We start from the raw sequence: 22039 nt of genomic DNA on the forward strand, positions 1-22039 counted from the left end.
CTTCATCAGAGCTGTCACCATCAGGACATCCCTCTTGCCGTGCTTATTTTATCCCCGCTTGGATGGAAAGGACCCCTACACAGAAGCATTATTTTAAGTTCGCATCCATAATTTAAACTGGAGTAATTAAACTTGAATAACAAACAGGATCACACTATTGTTCACAGCCAGCGGGGAGATTTCAAGGCAAAGATGAAAACCTCCGCCTGGCTCACGCAGCGCTGCAGATGCCAACTGCAAGTCTTGGAGGGGGAAAAAACGTCACCAATATGTGTTTAAGCGTATCTCTGGTTCTCATCTGAGCGCTGCTAAATATAAGCACCGGGAACAACCCAAGGAGTAGCCGTGACCCGGAGCTTTTGTCTGCTTGCCGTCGCTGCCGGCTGCAGTGCAGCACCGTGTCCTTCTGTGGCACAGCGCCGTGCGGGTTCTGCCCGCGGCCATCAGATGCGCCTCAGTGCCCACCTGGCCCGGGGGCTGCAGGAGGTCCGAGAAGCGCCGTGAAGGCACAGGCCCGACTCCCATTAGGCAGAGCTGAAAGCTGCGCTCCCGCTTCCTGGGCAGGCTCTCTACCCTCAGGCTGCTCCATCAGCCGTGACTAACCCCGCATGAGCTTCGCCAGGCAAGCAGCTGGAAGGGCTTCTAACGGGAGCACCTTATCCCGACACGCACCGGGTTGGGGACCTCCGGGGCTGCGTCCGCTTGGCTGAAGCTCCGGTTTTCACCCCCCGACCTTCCGAGCAATACCACACGGCAACGGCCGCCCCGGCCCCGGGCAGCCCGGTGCGATGCGACCGGCCGAGGCTCATCCCCGCCGCCCCCCGCCCGCCTCAGCGCCCCGCGCGCCCCGGGAGCGCCTCCGGCGCATGCGCAATGCCGCCGCGCGGTGCCTCCCCGCGGGGACGCGGCCGCGGCGTCGCCGTGGGCCCCGCAACGTGTTGCGCGCCGCTGCCTCCCGCTCGGCGGCCGCAGCTGTTCCCTTTAAAACCTCAAAGGACCTCCGCGCTCCCGCCATCCATTCCGGTCCGCTCCTCCCCGCAGCCCGCTCTCGCACGCCGCTCGGTGCGGACGGGCGCTCCCATGCAGGCGCCGGCCGCCCGCTGCAGCACCGAGCGTCGGTCCCGCGCCCGGAGCGGCCGCGTCGCTGCTGGAGGTGCGGGGACCCTTTTCCGGCAGGAAGGGCCGGCGTGAGTTGATTTGCAGCTTCCGCCGCTGTTTCCGAGCCGCCGGTTCTGCTCGCCGGCCCCCGGGAGCCGAGAGAGCCGCAGCCGCCAGGTAATGCCCCTTCGCTGCCCGCGGCGCCCGGGGCTGCTCTGCGGCGCGGGGCGCCGTGCGGGGCAGCGCTGAGCGCCGTGCCGTTACCGGGCAGCTCGCGGCGCTCCCGCCTCGTGCCGCGCCGGGCTTCCCCGCCGGGGCTGCGCTACCGCTCGGCGCTGCCCGACCCCGCGGGGCGCCGCTCCGGCCGGCGAGAGGCGGCGGGGATGGCGAGGCCCGGCCGCGCCGCCGCTACCGCCGCCCGTTACCGCCGCCGCCCGTTGTCCCCGCAGGCCGGGAGCCGCCCGCAGCGCAGCACCGCAGCGCGCCGCCCGCCCCGGGGAGGCCCGGCGGTGTGAGGCCGCCCGCCGCCGCCGCTTATGCAACACATCATCGATAACCACCCCGACATGGCCACCGCGCTGCTGGCGGGCGAGAAGCTGAAGGAGCTGATCCTGCCGGGCCAGCAGGATGACAAGGCGGGCGCGCTGGCGGCGCTGCTCTTGCAGCTGAAGCTGGAGCTGCCCTTCGACCGCGTGGTCACCATCGGCACCGTCCTCATCCCCATCCTGCTCGTCACCCTCGTCTTCACCAAGAACTTCGCCGGTAAGGGCGGCGGGACGGGGCGGCCGCGCCCTCACGGCTGCGGGGGGCGGGGCGGGGCACGCGCGTCCCGCCCGAACGGCCACCGCTCCTCGACGGCGCTGAGGGGCCGCGACCGAACGGCTGCGGGGAGCGGCCTTGTGCGGCCGGCAGGAGGGCAGCAGCCCGGTGGGGGCACCTGGTGCTGTGCTGTGCTGTATGGCCATGTCAGAAATCTCCAGTGTGCTGGTTGTTGGTTTTTAAGGGCCTACACTTTACATACAGATTGTTGCGGTTCAAGAAGCCCTGTTGGGTTGCCCACCGCTCACAGCGCACGGCCCTTCCTGCCTGGAAGCTGGCTCAGGTGTTGATGAGCCTTGGAAAGTACTGACCCAGTACATTGCTGTGCACCTCTCAGGCCATTAGCATTGCAGGTAGCCATCACTGCCTTTCTCATGCATCGGCCTGAAGAGTGTGCTTGGCAGTGCGTGGCTTGTTTGGTCCCCTGGAGCTTCACATTGGGGATCCATGTGAAATTAGCAGTGCTTTCATACACAGACTAGCAGGTTGTAGCTCGTATGGTTAGCGGAACTTAGCCGCGGGAGGTCCATCCAAACACAGCTGAGTGCAGACCTTGACATGCAGCTTGGGGATTGACCTCCAACACAGACATCCTTAACACTTGCTTTCACTGTCATGTTACTTAGAAGAATAACTGCTTGTGACAAGCATCTTAGGTGGAGATTTTTCTAGATTATCGCTTAAGCACTTGTGATTTTACTCCGTTTTTTGAATATATTTAAATATCTGAAGTTTTTCAGCCACCGTTGATGATAGCCTCATGTTTTTGCGTTGTCATCTAGAGGCCTCTTCATGAGACCATGTTCTCAGGGCACACCTGAGAACTGTCCTTTTGCAGTGACTGAGAGGCAGGGAATTGCTCCTTCTGTGGATCCTTAGTGTAGAATACAGAAGTGCTGGGATCCCTTCCTCTGGTTTGTAGAAAGGAGACAGTAATAAAAAGGCATTTGCAGAAGGCACTGAGAGTGTCTGCTTATATACGTGCCTTCATAGTGCTGGTGATTTACTGTTAGTAGGCCTCAGTTTGACCTTGGGAGCAAGAAAGGTTATGCGCCCTTACTGTTGTGTGAGTTCACTGACAGAAATCTGTTGATGAATCACTGCTTGTGCAGACAGCAGTAACTGTAACACTCTTTGAACAAATCCTCTGAGGCTGCAGATTGCAGAGGGAGCCACAAGTGTAAATGGCTCTGAGGTTCCTACAGCAGATGTTCCTCTGCATGTCCACACTGTGGGCCATGCAAGTTTTCAGAAGAGAAGACATCTACTGACTTCACTCGTTGCTCACATCTGCCCGTGTTTCTGCAGTTGTGTTTGTTTTATGCCGTGAAAGACTCCTTTCTAAGATGACAGTCATGGTCTTGAATGTTTCAGTTGACTTTTGTCTCAGAGGTGCTGAAAGCAATGTCATTTGTTTCTAGTCACACTCCTTGTGTGCTCTCTTGACCCTGTAAAAGCATCTGCTTCTTAAGAGCAGTAACCTGTTGTGTCTTGTCCAGACAAAGATTTACAAGGCAACGCAGAAACCTCCTTTCTGTCACTGGGACAGTGCTTCTTACCTCATTTGATGCCATTTGTTTGGTCATTTGATCTACAGTCAGAATAATATGAGGAAAAAGGGAAAAGATACAGGAGCAAGTAGTGCAAACTGTAAGGGGCTGATGAAACTAGGTTGCTTCTATGGGTTGTAGTCTAAGAGCTCAGGATTAGTGGATCCAGTTCTACTTCTTCTGAGTTCAGAAGCAAAACTCCCGCTAACTTCAGTGTGACCTGAATCGGATGTTACAACTCTGTTACCAGAACAGTATTTACTCAGTCTTTTCTAAGTTAAGCTTATCTGGAGATGCTGAGTGAGGTCATAGCAATAGCCCTGCTGACTGTGTGCTCGTTCCTCATTCTGCTGTTACTGTTGTGTTTCACACATGCGCTGCCACTGATGTTTAAAAAAAACAAGGGTGGAACTTTGTTTTCTTGCTTTGGATATTGCAATTTATATAATACTTATATAATACGTATTACAAGTGCAAAAATCACCAACAGAAGCGATGTCTAAAAGTTCCTCTTTGGTTGTTAATATTGTAGCAGCTTCCCGAATCCTTCTGGTGCCCTTCTGTGCCTCAGTTGTGGCCTCAGAATGGGAAACACGTGGCGCAAGGAGTGTGTTATGGCACACTAATTTAACTGTGGTAATTCATGGACAGTCTTAAAAATCTTATGTCTGTAGAATAAAATGTTTTGTAATGTAGTTTTCCTGTGGGTGAAGATAAAGTCATTTAATGAGTAAGGTTGTTTTAATGGCACAGATAAAGCGGTTGTTTAGGCGAACGTGTTTGCTGTTCACGTAAGCAATTATTTGTTCTCATATTTGAGAGTTCTAATCTATACATTGCTGCTTAGAAATTAAATCACAAATTCTGTAATGCTTGCACAGGCTCTCCTGAAAAAGAAATGAATACAGCCTTTCTTTGCACTGCCCAAGCTTTCTTTCATAAGATAAAAGGAGGTCCCTCAGCTAATGGCTCACATCATCATTTCTGAGTCTCCAAATCCTCCTCTACTGTTTTTCCAGCAAGCGACTGTGATCCCAGAAAGGAAGCTCTGAGAAAAATAGTTACAATAAATGCAAGTGCAGTCTTTGTACGGGGCATAAGGTCATCATAAGGTCATCATAAGGTCATCATAAGGTCATCATAGGATCATTCAGGAGCAGCAGTCAGTTACCTCGCACAAAGAAAACCCAAAGAAGCACCCACAAAACAGGAATAAGGATTGTCTTCTTTTTTAAAAGATACCAAAGGGCAGACTTCATATACAACCAGAACACGTATCTATGGCGAGCACGTGTTGACCTCAAGGACACCAAGGAAGGTTTTGGAGGCCAGTATCGCTGAGCAGCGGATGGATCAGTCTGTGAGTGGAACTTGTGTCCCAGAGTGATGGGGCTCTGCGCCCTGCTCAGAAGGGTGCCTGCAGCTGGCAGTGTTGGCTGAAGGAAACCTCTCTGGTAGTAGTTTTCTTGCTGAGAGCAGCAGTGCATACAGGTAATAGTCCCAAGGGAATATACCTGTTTTTCTGTTTTATTTCAGAAATTACTGCTTCAAAGTGCACAGTTTATTCCTTTACATAAGTCTGAATACCAGTGTGTTATGGTTTCTGTCAGGACAGTGCTGTGACCCCCCATTATACTGTGTATATTTTTAATACCAGTTGCAGCACTCCTGCACATGTAGTGCTTGGGGTTTGTTCCTTAGAAGTTTGATTTCTCATATGTGATGATTCAGAAGCCTATTTATTTATTTATTTATTTATTTTTGGAGAGTACGTAGTACTAGACTGCAAGATGCAGTATCTGATGAGGATCAGTTGTTCCATGGTTTTTTCATCCTCTACTCTCCCTGGTTTCACCATGGAACTAATACGTATGAACCATGTAGAACTAGCTTACACTGTCCACAACCACAAGCAGGAGGTTGTTGGGTATTCGAAACTGCTCTTCATCAACTTGTGCTGTGTTGTGTCCTCTGGCTGGCAGTGGTGCTGCTGGCAGTGACTGGCAGCCTTCTGCAGTGAAAGGTCCTGCGGCGCTCTCATTCTGTACAGTAGAGGAAGATATACTTGGCTCTCATGAGCTGCTTACTTTGTGTTTAAACACTGATTCGATGTGCTGTGTTGAGCAGCAACACCGTCAGTGATATTTGTGAGATGTTTGCTCTGTAAGGTACCCATGAGAGGTGGGCCCCAAAAGAGAATTCATTGCTGTTATGTGTTATCTTTACAATGTTGAACATTTTGGTTTCCAAGCTGTAGGATTCATGTTGTCAACTACAGCGATGGCTAAGTCATATCTCTCACGTATAGTGCCTTGTGCTTTCCATTCACAGTGAATCATTCTATTATTGCAGTCATGTTTGCTTTTCCCCAGAAGTTCTTCAGTACCAACACTTGATTAAAACAAAGCAAAACAGTCATCCGCTTGATTGCTGTGCTGTAGTTGGAAGCCAAGCTGTGGCATTGATTTTTCTTGCTACGTTCGTAAATCAGTGCCTGCCAAATACAGCAAGTTGCTCATAATCAGTAATGTATTCCTATGTGTCTTAGCAGTTACGTAGCTCAGCCCTCTTACCACCCTTCTGATAGAAAGTTCTCATGACAAAGTAATGGAGGGAGACAGTAAGTTAAACGAAGGGTCACTTCAAGTTCTACGTTGTTTTTTCTGCTTTGTAATAATTTTGCATAAGCAGTGCCGACTTCACTATGGCATACACTATGTGTGTCAGTTCAGTGCTATGCATTTCACCTGTTTGAAACAGTATATGCTGAGCATTTCTGTATTAAAGATGACATTTTAATTTGCATTTCTGGTCAACTTTTCTCATTTATATTTCTGTTACAGGTTGTGAGCAACATATTTCCACACTCACTTCCCTGGCTTGAGTGTGAGCTGACTTTTGAGCTTATTTTCCATGTTTACTCTTTAAGTGCACTTAAAGCCATGTACAGTAAAAAAAAAAAAAAAGTGATTACATTTTTCCAAATGATTCTTGTTAGTGGTAAAAGCATAGGGCAAAAATTATATATATATATATATACACACATATATATACATACATACATACATACTCTTCCCAAAGGGTACGGGCAGTTCTCACTCACTCACTCACACACACAGGTGCACAGGAGGCATGCATGAGATATGCAAGCCGGCTTTCCATGCGTTTTGATCACACAAAGATTTTCAGTTATGCAGAGGAATGTTGAATATAAAAGTAATCTTGAGGAAATACATGAGCCTCACATAGGTAATAATTCTGCTGCGATTTCCAGAGGCCACAGGCAGTTTTCTATCTCGAATTCAGTCTCCCTGTCTTTACTGACGCCCATGTGCCATCTTTTTTCACACTGACTTTGACCTTTTCTGCACTATTGACCCCTTCATTTTCTAGTATCATTGTACTTGAAGAGGTCCAAAATGTGGGTGAGATTGAGCTTAATGTGTGCTTGGAGATAACTTCAACTATCTGAACACGTAGATGGTCAAAACTATTTTTAAGGGCTGATTAATTAATTCGTCTTTCTCAAGAGGGAGCATTTTGAATGAATGAGTAACACTGAGGCTGTTCTTCAGAGTTTCGGAGGAGCTTTTTTCTCACTAGGCTGGGTGATGGGTCCACACATTGAATTACAAAAGCTGAATTATGTCCCAGCAGGCTGGCGGCATTCTTGTAGGGGTTTCTTTTGTTTCACATGGTACAGGATTTATTCTAAGCAAACAGTGAAAGCAATGCAGGTATTTCCATCATAAAGGACTTAGTATATCATACTCTTGCATTTGAATTTGGCAGTACAGTAGTACTTCCTACCATAGCAAGGTTTGGGATTGTTTGCTTTTCTGGTACCATGCATGTCATGCAGATTGGAAGATGTTACCAGAGCAGCAGTGCAGACAGTTGCTGAGAAGCATGGAGCATTTTTTGCAGTTTGGAGCTCCGTGACTATTTCTGAAGCATCTCAGCCATATGCTGAGGTAATTGTTTGTGAGGTTGACATGCCTTGTCTACTATGGGATCCACACTGGAAATTTTAGAGTCCCTGGGGTCAGATTCTCCTTGCTCTATCATGATAGATCAACACAATTGTGATACTTCGTAAAACTCAGTTTCTCTGTACGTAGAATGGAATCATAGAATGGCTTATATTGGAGGATTCCTTAAAGGTCACCTAGTTCCAACTCCCCTGCCATGGAGGGATCATTTTTCCAAACAGCAGTGGACCAGTCATCTCTTCCTCCAAATACTGTGATGTTAAAATAATGAGATACCTACTTGATATTTACTTTTTAACAAGAAGCTTTCTAGCTACTGTATTTATGGCCATAGGTCTTCTTCATTTGTGATCATTAAAATGCGGTGATGCAATAGAACAAACCTGCTGTTTCCTTCTGATTGCTGTCTGCGTGTCTTGTACTTCACCCTTGATTTGAGAAGTCCCCCCTGTCTACCATCAGTTTCACAGGAATTCATTTCACTTTGGCATTTGTATTCTTGCAGTGCAGTGACTACAGTACTTAGTACAGTGACTGTAGATAAGCTCTTTTTCTGATGGCATTACCACCATACTGCATGGCTGTCATACAGTGATGGTAGCTCATTATTGAGAAAAAATTTCTCCATAACAACAACCCATGGGATTTCCTTTAGGTGTTTCTTCACCTTCCATGTAACAGTTGGCATTTCTGGAACACTCTAACAGACTTCAACACATGAACCAAGCAGGAATCTTTCCTGGAATATGCTGGGCGGGTATTACAGGTTGTTAAGCATCACATTGCTGGTAAGTGAACTTCAGCACACCAGCTAATTTTAGAAGAGCTCACATCTCTCACATACAGGGAATATAGTCTGTAAATTTATGTATCCACTGCAAGTGTATGTTATTATTTTAGTGTCTGGATAACCAAATACAGGCAGTTCAAGCAACAGTCTTGGAAGAAGAAAGGTTTCAATTACCTATCAGCCTTTGAAACTGATTGGCTACATCTCACCCGTTATATCTAACACTGCACAGAATCACAGCACTGTAGAGATTGAAAAGGACCTCTAAAGATCATCTAGTCCCACTCTCCTGCTAAACCAGGTTCTCTAGGGTTGGCTGCACAGGAATATACTTGTAATATGCTAATACTTGTAGAATATGGATAAGTGAAACTTAGTAGCAGCAGTGGTTTCCTGTCTCATTTCTTTAGGGGCTTTCTTTTTAAGATTTTTTTCTTAAACAGGACAAGTGGTTTCAGAGAGTGGTCAAAAAAGGCTGTACCTTACCTTGTTGACCATGGAGAAATTTGTACCTTAGGAAGACTTCCTGGGCATGGAACCTATATTCTTTGGAAAGAATATTCCCTAACAAAGGTAAAGGAATTGTCTTTTTGTTTTGATGAATTAATAATTCTTTATAATTAGCTTGCTAACTTATGGCTTAGTTCTAAGAACACTGTATCTTCTTATTCAGTGAGTTAAATGGGACTGTATGACTACAGTTGATACACAGATGTAACCTCAGGAACCCATTCTCATGTTGTACTAATATCTAACATTTAAATACCCTTTTAATAAAGTAGTTGATATAAAGCTGCTAAATTAAGGGAGTCCTTCATTTGGCTGTGAGTTGATTTGGATACTAGCCATCATTTGTTAAAATCACATCCAAAGCAGAGTTTGATATTCCTTACAGAAGCTTCTGGCTGGCGTGTAAAATCTGTTTGCTGTTTAGATGACATAATACTTCCTAAGACTACATTTTCAGCCTTAGTAACATGAATATTTTTTGTTCTCTTTTTTCCAGGGAGAAAAGGATTCAGGACGTTTCTTCCTTGCCTTTTAAAGTATACTGAAAGCTACAAAATAAATTATTTCAGTTTCATTATTAAACAGTTTTCTACCTGCTTGTTTGTGCATTCCTTTTAGTACCCAACAGTGTGGTAGGATACACTTGTCAGATATTAGCATCTGTGTCTGAATTCAGGAAACATCTCATTTACCTTGGCTACTAACCAAGAGAGCCTACTTGAACACTGAATTTCTCCTTACAGTCAAGTGGAAAGGACTTTACAAGGAGCTCTTCAGAGAACTTGACTGACACGTCACCTTTTCTTTGTATGCAGGTTGAACGTCTGCATAAGGATGATTTAACAGTCCTCTTCAAGAGGATGAAAAGATGGCTGGTAGAAAGTTCTAAGGCCCAGGGTGAATCAGCAGTTTATTATACTCATTAAACAATCAACTTAAGAATATGCTTCCCTATAACTTAACCCCAGGTGTCTGAAGTTGGTCCATCCTCCCACTGGCATTCCCTCTTAGTCTGTCAGTCAGAGCATGAGTTGACAAAGTTGCCTGTTTGTCTTGCTTGCATGTTTATTTCTAGAGTATCAAAGAATTATTTGGACAAGAAACATGCTTACCTTTGTCTTGATGTAGCAAGCACAAGAGGTTTGACTCTTTCATTTTTCAATTATATTTTCTGAAAAATGAGTTTCTTTTTTTTTTCTTCTTCTTCTTTTGTCTGCCATTAGGAAATGGTTCTGTTCCACCTATATTATGGAATTGTTGGTCTAGAATGCTGAAATCATGCAGTTTAGTTGGAGGATTAATGAGGTCTGATTTCTTTCTTGGTCTAAATTCTAAAAGAAATCACAGGGCACGTACACAATTTATTGTACTTCATAGTTTGCTTTTGGTGAATATACTTTATTTTAGTGAGAATATGGTAGGTGTGAAGGGTTGTTTGCCCTTTTACATAGGGGCGTATACTGTGTATTGCTATTATTTTCCTTTATTGCTTTTTAATCATAGAATCATAGAATGGCCTGTGTTGAAAAGGTCCATAATGATCATCTAGTTTCAACCCCCCTGCCATATGCAGGGCCACCAACCACCAGACCAGGCTGCCCAGAGCCACATCCAGCCTGGCCTTGAATGCCTTCAGGGATGGGGCATCCACGACCTCCCTGGTCAACCTGTTCCAGTGCATCACCACCCTCTGTGTGAAAAACTTTCTCCTAATATCTAACTTAAACCTCCCCTGTCTTAGTTTAAAACCATTCCCCCTGTCCTATCACTGTCCACCCTTGTAAATGGCCATTCCCCTTCCTGTTCATATGCTCCCTTCAAGTACTGGAAGACCGCAGTGAGGTCTGCCCGGAACCTTCTCTTCTCCAAGCTAAACAAGCCCAGTTCTCTCAACCTTTCCTCATAGCAGAGGTGCTCCAGCCCTCTGATCATCTTAGTGGCCTTCCTCTGGACCCGCTCCAAGACCTCCATATCCTTCCTGTATTGGGGGCCCCAGGCCTGGACGCAGAACTCCAGATGGGGCCTCACAAGAGCTGAGTAGAGGGGGACAATCACATCCCTCTCCTTGATGGCCACCGCTTTTTTAGTGCAGCCCAGAACAGAGTTGTCCTTCCAGGCTGCAAGCACACACTGCCGGCTCATATCCAGCTTTATTCACCAGGACCCCCAGGTCCCTCTCTGCAGGGCTGCTCTCAGGGAGATCTTCCCCCAGTTTGTATACATACCTGAGGTTGCCCCGACCTAAGTGCAGCAACCTGCACTTGGCCTTATTGAACCTCATTAGGTTTATACAAGCCCACTTCTCCAGCCTATCCGGGTCCCTCTGGATGGCTTCCCTTCCTTCCAATGTACTGATGGCACCACTCAGCTTGGTATCATCTGCAAACCTGCTGAGGGTGCACTGATGTTTACCAAAAGCATTGTAAATGCATTGTCCGTATTTATTTAAATATCTTTTGACTATTGCACGTAACAGTGCTTTTGAAGCTTGAAATTGAATCCCCTGCAGTCAGCTCTTCAAAGAGATGCACATGCCTAATTTTATGCACCGTGAGTAATCTCATTGGCTTCAAAGAAACTGTCCAATGCATGAAGTTTAAAGTCTTTTTGGGAACAGGGTTTATTTTTTTACTGTGTTGAATACTCAGGGGTTGGTATTGTTATCTTTATTTGAAAAACAGAAATGGATGTTTTTGTTATGTTAGATCCAGTTCATTCAGTTGACTGAGAAGACTTGTAAAAAATGAACTTCAAGAGATAGAGGAGAATAATGTGTAACTACCAGTTTGACCACATCGTCTTGACAGTGTTGCCTCCACGTACCACTGCACACCTCACATCTTTTGCACTGGGGTATATCTTCAGATACAACTTCTAGAACAGCAATTATCAGGTTTTTTATTGGTAACTCTGTTTTCAGATCTGAGATTAATTTCTGCAGTGGGAAGTTGCACGGGGGTTCCAGCCCCAGATCTCAGCACCTCAGCCTCTTGTTTGAGGAACTGTAGAATGTTCAGTGTCGAATCTCCAGGGTGAAATTGAGCACTTCATGCTTAATGCTTAATACATTTAGTCCTTGCATCCTGACAAAGAGTATACAGTGCAGGGTCTGCTGAGGGTTTGCTGAAGTATGGAGAGGCTGGGGAACCATTTGAAGGAGGTAATGGTGGAAGTTGTAGCCTGCACCTGAGGGAAGCTCTCAGATATTTCTCAAGTGTATGTATTCACAGGCAGCAGACTTGGCATCACCTGGTTTCTGTGCTCCCATACAGCCTGCTCAGATTAGTCTAGAGAGTTTTTTGAGCACAGTCCCTGCCTTCATCTCTCTCCCTACTCTGGTTATCTTCTCCCAGCCATGTTCTCTAACTTCCCTGAATGATGCTCTTTGTACTGCTGTACTGTCTGGAAGTCACTGTTCTGTGTTTGAGTAGGGTTGTATGGCACAGAATGAAACCTGAAAAAACACAGCATTCAAGGGTTTCTAATTTTTCAAGTGGCATAATGCAATTGTATTCCACAACTGAGTAAGTCATTCCTCTTTGACTGTTTCATCTTATTTCTATGTCTGAAAAGATTCACTGAGATGCCTCGTATTTTAATAATGAGACATGTTATGGATTTCTAGAAACTACTTATGTGAACAGCAAGCAAGATAAAACATATTTATCTACAACTGTTGAAAACATCTGATGTACTGTTCCTATCTAATGATATTAAAAAAGGGAAGCAAAGCTTCCTTGTATGCATCTTTATACTCAGTATAGGATAAAGTATAATATACCTCATAGTCTATTGATGTCAATGAGTTTTTTTCTGATGTGGAAATCATTTTTGAAGAACATTAGCCTGGTGTTACTTAATCTCTAAGCAAGTTGTTTACAAGGTACAGTTTGTGGGAATGACATTTGCTGTAGGTAAGTATTGCAGAAGACTGAATTTATTCTCAGCTATTCTAAGTGATTCTGTTCTGAAACAGCTGTGTTGAACTTCATATGCTGGCATGCAGTCAACGCATTGTTGTAGGTGGGCCTAAGGGCAGACCTTCAGACTATAAACTTCCCGAGATTTGACTCTGAAACTCGCACAGTAGGCTACAACATGTAAGAAGTGTTGAGTTCAGTGTTCCGGCTCCCCTTAATGATTACAGGTTAGTTGAGTACTATCTTATTTTTTCCACTGTTGCTGCAGATGCACACAGTAGGAATTACAGTCTCCTGAGTTCACAGGAATGTAGCTGTCAGAGAATGTGTAGGGATAGGTGCCACTTAAGACAGCACTCCCAAGAGGACCAACCCACTCAACCATAATAGTGTCCCCTAAGCATTCCAAAAACTTTTCCCAACCATACCTGACCATTTCTTACACAGCTGTATAATTATTCCATATTAAACTGCTGAGTTTGAGAGAAAAGCTACATTTCATGGTAGTTGGATTTATTCTATGGAAAATTCCATGGAATTCCACTGCTTGAGGGTGAAATATCTGTAGAAACTGAATATAGACATAAAAGCAAATATGTTTTTTACATTGTATGGTCCAGTGTCAGAGCTATAGTGATAACACTCTTACTGCCTTTTTATTGCTGCTTATCTATCACATCATTGCATCAGAAAGTCAGCTGAAGTGTCTTCAGAACTGAAACTGAACGTGTGTTAAGCAGGGCTTGCAGCTTAGTGAGCAGTGTGTGAGAACAACCCGTCACTCTTGCCTCCTCAGCAGATAGGCATTTTGAGATCCAGCTGTATGTTGCTGCCATCTTTCATACAAACAAGATTCATTACTGACATCGTGCTTTTCTTTCTCATTTATTCCTGATTGACACAGATTGCAGTAGAGGAGAAACGGTCCATGCTGTAGTATGATGGGATCAAACACCTTCATGGTGTTAAATGCTATGTTAAATGCAAGGTAAAATGCTGCTATTGCCTAAGGAGCATTCACAAAAGCTAACTTAAACGGAGTGATGATCTTGCTTGGCAGCCTCTTGTCAATGAAGAGAGACAGGTTCCTCCAGGCAACAGGTAAATTAGTCTTTTGCTTTGAATCATTGTCTGGAAGGGTCTTCCCCTCCTCTCCACTGTCTAGATGAATGAGCTTCCCCAGAGTGATGCTGTGCTTTGTGAGTCACGTCCTGTGCTGTGAAGGTTGAGCTAAACTCCCCTGTGCAATAGCTACCAGAATCAGTGACATTCACTGACTGTGGGTATGACTCAAACATATTAGAAGATTGTTTGAATAAAATCACACTGGAATCTTTCCTCCACATCAATCAGTTATCGAGTCCTACTGGCTGGGAATAAGAGTTTGGTCTGAAGGGTCTCGGGATTTACCTGTCATGTAATCAAAGTCATGTCAGTTTAATAAACATGCCAAAAAATATGAGACTGGCATCAATAAACAGCAACACTTAATCAGCATGGGGCACCGTGCTCAGCTATCCCAGTAGAGATCTCTCACAACCTAGCAGGAAGTGGGAGCAGCTAAATGATATGTGACAGGAAAGCAAACAAATTACTTTAAAATGGCATTTGCTTTCCTTACTGAGCTGGGCAGCCCTATTTTTGAAGTAGCCTCCAATGATGCTATGAAGCCCAAACTGAAGTTGTGCAGCTGTTCAGTTTTACGCTGAAGCAGTGTCAGTGGACAGAGTGCAGATAGTCTCCAAGTGACTTGTCCAACATAAATGTGAATGTTAAAAGACTTTTTTATTTGTTTCCTTTTTATTTATTTTTGTTTGTTTATTTATTAAGTCACTATTTGTTGTTGTATATACGACATTTCAGCAGAAATCACCGTAGCCAGTCAGGCCTCGTTGAGGTGAACTTTCTACCATTTATTTGATAGTAGAAACTGATACATGTTTCCAAAAGTAATCTTTGTGGATGAATTGAATGAACACTTGCTGTCTTTCCACGTATTCATGCTGCTGAGATCCAGGAGAAGTGAACTCATGTATTTCACAGTCATTTAAATTCCATGTTGGCAGGTTCTACTAAGCCTGGGGACACCCAATTCAAAATATCTCTGTTTATGAGGAATACTCAAAGCTACTTGCTTGTTTTCCCCGTGGGAATGTTTTCACACAGGAGTCTCCTGGGAAATCATACAGTAACTCTTCGGTAGTTGGAGCTGAATTTTTTGTGTGTGCATCCCTTTGTGGTTAGGGTTTGGAGGGCATGTAATTGCTGAAGATGAGAGTTAATGAATATTTTTCTTGTAACTGGTGACTGTAAATACATGAATGTAGCCTAAGTGGGAATTTTGGTAACATTAGAGTGCTTTAAGCTCTCCTCTGAGGAAGGTTGAAGCTGGATCATGATAAAATAGTTTTCAAAAGTGATTTTCAAGAGTTTACATGGCTTATTCAATTTACGTCCTGTCTTGGGTAACATTATTCTGTTCAAATTGGTTATATTCTAAGAAGAGAATCCTCACTGAATTCCTTTTTAAAAATATGCAGTCTTTAGCACATAGATCTCTGTAGATCAGAGGATACATTTATACATCAGCATTTTATCACAGCCCTAGGAAATGCTTTTTATTTACTTGGATATGAGAAGTAGTTGGTCAACCAAGGCTTTTTCTGTTAAGCCAAAAGGATGTGGGCTTCTTTGCCTGCCTGTTAATTTTTAGCATTCAATTACTGTTATCAAATGGCATAACATTATATTGTTTCTCTTCATAACTTGCATTAGTAAGAGAACAGTGCAACCACTCTCTTCAAGTGAGCTGTTCTTGATCTGAATTGTAGACTGCATTCAGAACCAGAGCAAGCTTGGTTTTCTTGATCAGTTCTCAGTTCATACCATAGGAACATACCTTCTTCCTATGGAGCTTGTCTTAGGATTCTTTTTAAGGTATACCAGAACACTGTAAATTATATTCCTTTTGTTCTGCTTACCAAAGCATTCAAATACAGTCTTCATACTTGAAGAGGGTGTTTTGAAAGTGATTGTTGTTCTTGGGGCACTTAATGCTATCTAACTTTAACAAGTTGTTCTGTCTTACTTTCATATCCACAGTTAGAAAAATGTAATTACATGAAAACAAAATGCATCTACTGGGTCAAAGCCCTGTAGCCCAATATCCTGTCTGTGATGGTGGTGAAACCCAAATGCTTCGGAAGGAGTGTTAAAATAGATAAGCATGTGGTATTATTTTCTTGCATAAACCCTCCCGCTGTCCAGCAGCCTGTGGCTTAAAGATGATGCAAGAGAAAAATCATAAAATTATCTGTGTTTAATAATTCCTGCTATACTTTCTTCTCCGTTACTTTTGTCTAGCTGCTTTCTTGATCCGCTGTATTTGTTGCTTCCATAATACTGTAGGGCACTGAGTTGCACCATTTAATTGCACACTGTACCAAGAAAATATATGTACACAATTGTAAATACAGCGGTAAATACAGTTAACACAGTGGGTTCTGATTTGGTTGATAATGCTTTAATTCTGATTGTTAGCTGAGACACAGCTGACTAAATGCTTTTAGTGCAGATATTTTTTCACCATATCCAATGAGAAGACACTGTTAATAAGGATTCAAAAGATTGTTTTCAACCCTATCTTTTTTTTTCTATTTGTAAGAACATTTATCTGTGATAAGACTTAAATTTTACCTGAGTGAGCCTTTCATTGTTAGTACATATGCCAGCATAACATGCTGAACTACTACATAGTGCATACCAGGTCTTGTATTTCCAGAGTTCAGGCTACAGTTTAGCTTAGGGTATTGTTCTCAGGGAGGTAACAGAAGCAAAGTATCTATTCCTTGCTAAGATGTCTAGTGTAGGTTCATCATAAAGCGTCCAGGTAAATAGCTTTGCCTGTAGGCTTGTGAAGACACACGCAGGCTGAGCTGTCTAATGCACATTGTGGGATGAACAGTCATGTAAAAATACAGTAAAGTAAAATTGATATCATTTGAAATGTTTATTTTCCAGAGCTCCTTTTGTAGGTTAAATGCACAGCAGTGACTTTTCTCTCTGTTATACAGAGGAGCCAATATACTGTTACACACCACACAACTTCACCCGCGATCAAGCCTTGTATGCCAGAGGATATTGTTGGACAGAATTAAAAGATGCCTTGCCAGGAGTTGATGCCAGCCACTGGCCCTCCTTGTTTGAGCATAAGTTCCTACCTTATGCACTGCTGGCTTTTGCTGGGATAATGTACATTCCAGCTCTGGGCTGGGAATTTCTGGCCTCCACCCGACTGACTTCAGAGCTTAATTTTTTGCTTCAGGAGATCGATAATTGCTACCACCGTGCAGCTGAAGGACGGGCACCAAAAATAGAGAAACAGATCCAGTCCAAAGGCCCGGGGATCACAGAGAGAGAGAAAAGAGAAATCATTGAGAACGCAGAGAAGGAAAAAAGCCCTGAACAGAACTTGTTTGAGAAATACCTGGAAAGAAGAGGACGAAGTAACTTCTTAGCTAAGCTTTATCTCGCGAGACATTTGTTCATCATCTTTTTAAGCATCATACCAATTACATACTTATCCATCTACTATGCTACACAGAAGCAAAATGAATTTACGTGTGCTCTAGGAGAGCCTCCAGACAAGACAAGCAGCTCCAAATTGCACATCAGAGTGAACTGTAAGCTGCCATCTGTCCAGCTCCAGCGGATTATTGCAGGCGTAGATATCTTTCTCCTCTGCTTCATGAACTTGATCATCCTTATCAACTTAATTCACCTCTTCATATTTCGCAAGTCCAACTTCATATTCGATAAACTGAACAAAGTTGGAATAAAGACCAAGAAACAGTGGCAGAAGTCCCAGTTTTGTGACATCAATATTTTGGCTATGTTTTGCAATGAGAATCGGGACCACATAAAATCACTGAACCGTCTGGATTTTATTACGAACGAAAGTGATCTGATGTATGACAACGTGGTGCGCCAACTGCTGGCGGCGCTGGCCCAGTCAAATCATGATGCAACCCCAACCATGCGAGATTCAGGGATCCAGACAATAGACCCAAGCGTCGACCCAGCAGACATCGATGGCAACGAGCAGCTTATCATTAAGAGACCAAGGAAGAAGATGAAATGGATCCCAACTACCAATCCACTTCCTCAGCCTTTCAAGGAGCAGTTGGCCATCATGAAGGTCGAAAATCATAAACCTGAGAAGCCTAAGCCTGTGCGGAGAAAAACGGCGACGGATAGCCTGATTGCTCCCTTGTTAGAATCCGCTGCAAAAACCTCACAGCAATCATCAGCTCACAAAACTGAGTCAAACGCCGTCCCGAGCACAGGCAGTGAAAAAAAACACACGCGGCACTTTTCCTTGGATGTACATCCATATATACTTAGCAGTAAAAAATCCAAGCCAGAGATTCCAGCCATCCCCTCGATGCCTACATCAAAAAGCCAAGAGGGTGGATTTCTAAATCAGGAAGAGAATGTCATAGTGCACGTTACCTCCTCTCTCAAAGGTACAGTATATTGTAATGACAGTACCACCTTCACAGGTCATGATTTTTGTAGTGATCTTCAGGAACGCAAAGCTTATTTGAACTTCTTTACCTACTTTGCTAGATTTTGGGATAAGCAGTAATATTAGGATGCGTAGGCCTCAGAAACAGTAGTTTTCTCTCTCTGTCAGAATACGGCTATATGGAGAATAAGCATAATTTCAGGTAGAGCCATACAGAACAGCCTGCAAGTTACTGCTGCAGGTAGTTTTTCAAATGTAAGCAGATTTTCACTGCTATTAAAGTAGTTGTGCCTTACTAAGAAAATGAGGGGAGTTCAGCCTCAAAAAAAAAAAAAATTCCTGCTCCACCAGCATCTGGCATTTTTCAAATCAGCTTTTTTCTCATGTTATACAGAAAAAAATCTATTTGATTACCAATTCCTAGGGACTGGCATTTGCCACCTATGAAGGCACAACTCACATTATGTTGTTCTTCACCCCAAGGACATCTTAAATTGCTCTTTGTCTCATGTGGACCAAGGAATGAATAGTCTGAAGTGTGGCTGCTGGTCTGGGATTTGGGAATTCAACCATTCACTTCCCATGCGGCCTCACAAGAGGCACTCCTTCTGTGCCTCAGCTCCATGCATGTGTCTTGCAAATGTAAACCCTTTTCTGCCTTAAAGGACTTTTCCAAATATATCAGCAATTGCTGTATGCTGGAGAGATGGGGAAAGCCATGTAGACACTAAGAAAAGCGATCAGTAGATAAGCTGACAGGCAGATATATATCTTCTTGTTGATTTTGTAAGCTACTGACATAAGAAACACTGTGCAGAAAGATTTGTACGTACTTAAAGCAATGGCTCTCATCTCATTACAAGCTAAGACCTCCCTCTGGGCCTCGACAGACTGACAGCTACCGTCACCCCACTGCCCAGCAAAGAAGTGATTTGAGGTATAAAAGTTTCTGTCACTTCCAAACCGTTATGCTCCTTAGAGCCCTCCAACTCCCTGATGTGCATGTGAGCTATTCTACAGCTTTCCTTATCCGATCACCTGCTCTGATTTCAACTCCTCAAAACTACTGGGGTTTTCTGGTCTCAATTACCTTCATCTAAATTCGTGCTTGAGTATTTCAAGAGAGAAAAGTAATTACTGTAGTTTTGGGGTTCCGTACTCTCCATTGCAATTAGACGTATTCAGCTTTGCTTTTGGGTTAGACCAACATTGCAGTCCATCAGGTAAGGCAGACTTCTAATTTCTGGAAAGAGACATCAGTTGATGACAAATTGCTGAGTGCTTCCTAAAGACAAGTGGCTTACAATATGTAACCACTATATTTTCCCATTGAGAATATCGGCGCATTTTGTATTCCATCGTGTGGGTTTCAACATTCATAACATTTGTCAAAACATTCGATCATAACATGTGAAAAACATCTGCCAAACCATAGAGGAGAGTAAAAAATACTTTTCAGTTGTTTTCTGCTCGTTTTACGAAAATACCATTCACATTAGGAAGCATGAGCATGCATCGAAAGTGAGATTTACAAAACCCATTTGTTGTTTGTCCCATTTCCCTGAGCTTACAATCCTGTTGTTATAAAAACAGCCCTGTTGGATATCTCAGAGGATACCAAGAAAATTCATTTTGGAGTCCTCTCCTGCTCCCATTGAAAGCAACGGCAGGACCGTCTTTATTGGTTGAGTACACTGCTCTGTGATGCACCAGGAGGGTAAAGCACTGCCTGCCTTCTAACTGGCTCTTTTGATTTCTTTTAGACACCCCTCATCCTGCAAAAGAGATGCTGTACTCATCTGAGGCATGCAGAACTGTGCCTGCTGCTGGGGCTTTTGTCACATGCAACCACAACCATATAGCCACGACCACTGCGGCAAGTATGACTTTGAACACAGCCAAAGCAGAACCAGCCCCCGCACTGAACTGCAACCCCACCCACCCTCTGCTGCACATCAACACGCTGTATGAGGATCACGAGGAGGAGGTTTCAAACATAATCGACAATGGGATTCACTCCCCGACTGACACAGGGGAAATTCTGTCCATCCCCACCCCTAAGCAGATACGGCTGGCGACGTTTGATGAACCGATGGCAATCGTGAGCTCGGTGGAGTACTGAAGCCCCATGGCTGCTCTCTGGTGGCCAAGCCCAAGGCAGTGCAGTGAGAAGCGTCATCTCCTTCAACACTGCACTTCACTGCATGAGCATGGAGAGCTTTCATACAAACTCTTGGTAATAACACCAAACCGTTTTTCAGGATCGCGTCATGAGCACTGTCATTTACCACATAGAATAAGTAAAACCTGGTGGAAGTAGACCTTTAACACCAAGACAACCATTAGCTCTGAACTATAGCTTCCTGATTGAATTGGTTTTAGCACAACTTATGAACACTAGGAGTCTGACGGCATGCCACAGTAACTTTAGCGAGTATTTAAGCCGTTTGCATTCAGAATCACTGATGAAAGTTAAAACGACGTGGAGGTGAGGTATGCTTTTTTAATGGCAGTAGTTACATAAGAGGGTTTTTTTTCCTAAGCGGAGAGGGTTTTTTTTTCAATTCAGGATTATAAAATAGTTATATGCAAGCCAGTTTTTGTTTGTTTGTTTCTTTAGCTCACTGACGTTGGGCTCGATGGAGACTTAGCTGGAAGGGCCTTACTACCACCAGCAGCATTTAAGTGCAAAAGGAATGGATACGTTCAACCTCTTGCATTTATAAATGAAAATACCTGAGGTACGCCCTGCCCTTTAACGAGCTCTTATGTGTGATGGAAGATGCTGAAATGAAGAGTTTATTTTTTTAAATATATTTTACCATGAGAAAAAAAAAAAAAAAATTACTAACTTTTCAAACCAGGTGTTTGTTGCTTTGAACAAATCACGTTACAAGAGAGTCATCGTAGCTGCTTATTTTTTCATAGTGTATTTATGAACCAGGTTAGAAACTTCTATGGGTGCTTCACTGATGAAAAATCTTACAGAGGTTGTTGCAAAATATCTTACAAAATATGAAACCAGCAAAATCGTATTCAAATAACAGGACTAAGGGGGCCTGTGAGTTGAGGTGTCCGAGCTTGGCTAGTTCTTGATTCAGCAAACATTTAAGGCTATGGACGTCACTGAAACGACCCATATGTTCTTTCTAAAGCTGAGCACATACTGAAGTGGCTTTGCTGGATCTGGACTCTAGTGCAAGCACACAACGATCCTGCTGTATGTGCTGTCATTCTGATTCAATATTTGCCTTCCTTGGCTCAAAGCACATCTTCATCCCCATCTTCCTATAACTTTGATATGTGTGATTTAATAGAAAATTCTAGTATAACTAAAACATCTATTAAAAATGTATCATGCAATAACCATTCTCAGCAAAATGATAGTGAAACAAAAAGTGACTGTGTTGAAATAATATTACTACCAGAATTATGGACTTTGTGTGTTTGCATCAAATTATGTATAATGGATGGTAGAAGAAATACGCAGCACAAATACAGGATTGAAATCTTGAATCTATTTTTAATTTATTACCTCAGACATGGATATATGATACCAGTATTCAATGACAATAGCACTGAAAATAAATACATACTATTCTGAATAGCTTAATGTGTACTGTGTCCTAGTGTAGTTCCATACGGGTGGGATGTTGGTAGAAGCAATAGATGGGACATGTAAAACCACTATTCCCCCATACAGTACTTCAGTTCTGTGCAGTGTTTTCAGCCCAAACAACCAACTATCAAGAAATAAACCACCAGGCGTGTAGCACAGTCAGGGGAGGGAACACAGGGAATGGCTGAAGGATGGGCCTGTGACTTCGTGGGGT

The 22039-nt window shown here is 43.8% G+C and overlaps 1 protein-coding gene across 5 annotated transcripts; it reads left to right on the forward strand.

The window, feature by feature from the left end:
* The first annotated feature begins 885 nt into the window (after positions 1–885).
* On the forward strand, positions 886–21815 carry PANX2 (pannexin 2). Of its 5 annotated transcripts, XM_072341380.1 has the most exons (6): positions 1721–1860; positions 8693–8822; positions 9256–9295; positions 13584–13780; positions 16753–18204; positions 19970–21815. In XM_072341380.1, the coding sequence occupies exons 4-6, from the start codon at positions 13723–13725 to the stop codon at positions 20326–20328; spliced, it is 1869 nt and encodes a 622-aa protein (XP_072197481.1). In that variant the 5' UTR covers positions 1721–1860; positions 8693–8822; positions 9256–9295; positions 13584–13722; the 3' UTR covers positions 20329–21815. The 5 variants fall into 5 exon arrangements, with proteins under 5 accessions (XP_072197505.1, XP_072197470.1, XP_072197491.1 ...); XM_072341404.1 differs by lacking the exons at positions 8693–8822; positions 9256–9295; positions 13584–13780 and adding exons at positions 886–1275; positions 19070–19143 and having other exon boundaries at positions 1548–1860; positions 19970–20100; XM_072341369.1 differs by lacking the exons at positions 8693–8822; positions 9256–9295; positions 13584–13780 and adding an exon at positions 886–1275 and having other exon boundaries at positions 1548–1860.
* Positions 21816–22039: the final 224 nt, after the last annotated feature.

This window comes from Excalfactoria chinensis, chromosome 1, assembly GCF_039878825.1.
Source record: "Excalfactoria chinensis isolate bCotChi1 chromosome 1, bCotChi1.hap2, whole genome shotgun sequence".
NCBI classification, from domain to species: Eukaryota; Metazoa; Chordata; class Aves; order Galliformes; family Phasianidae; genus Excalfactoria; species Excalfactoria chinensis.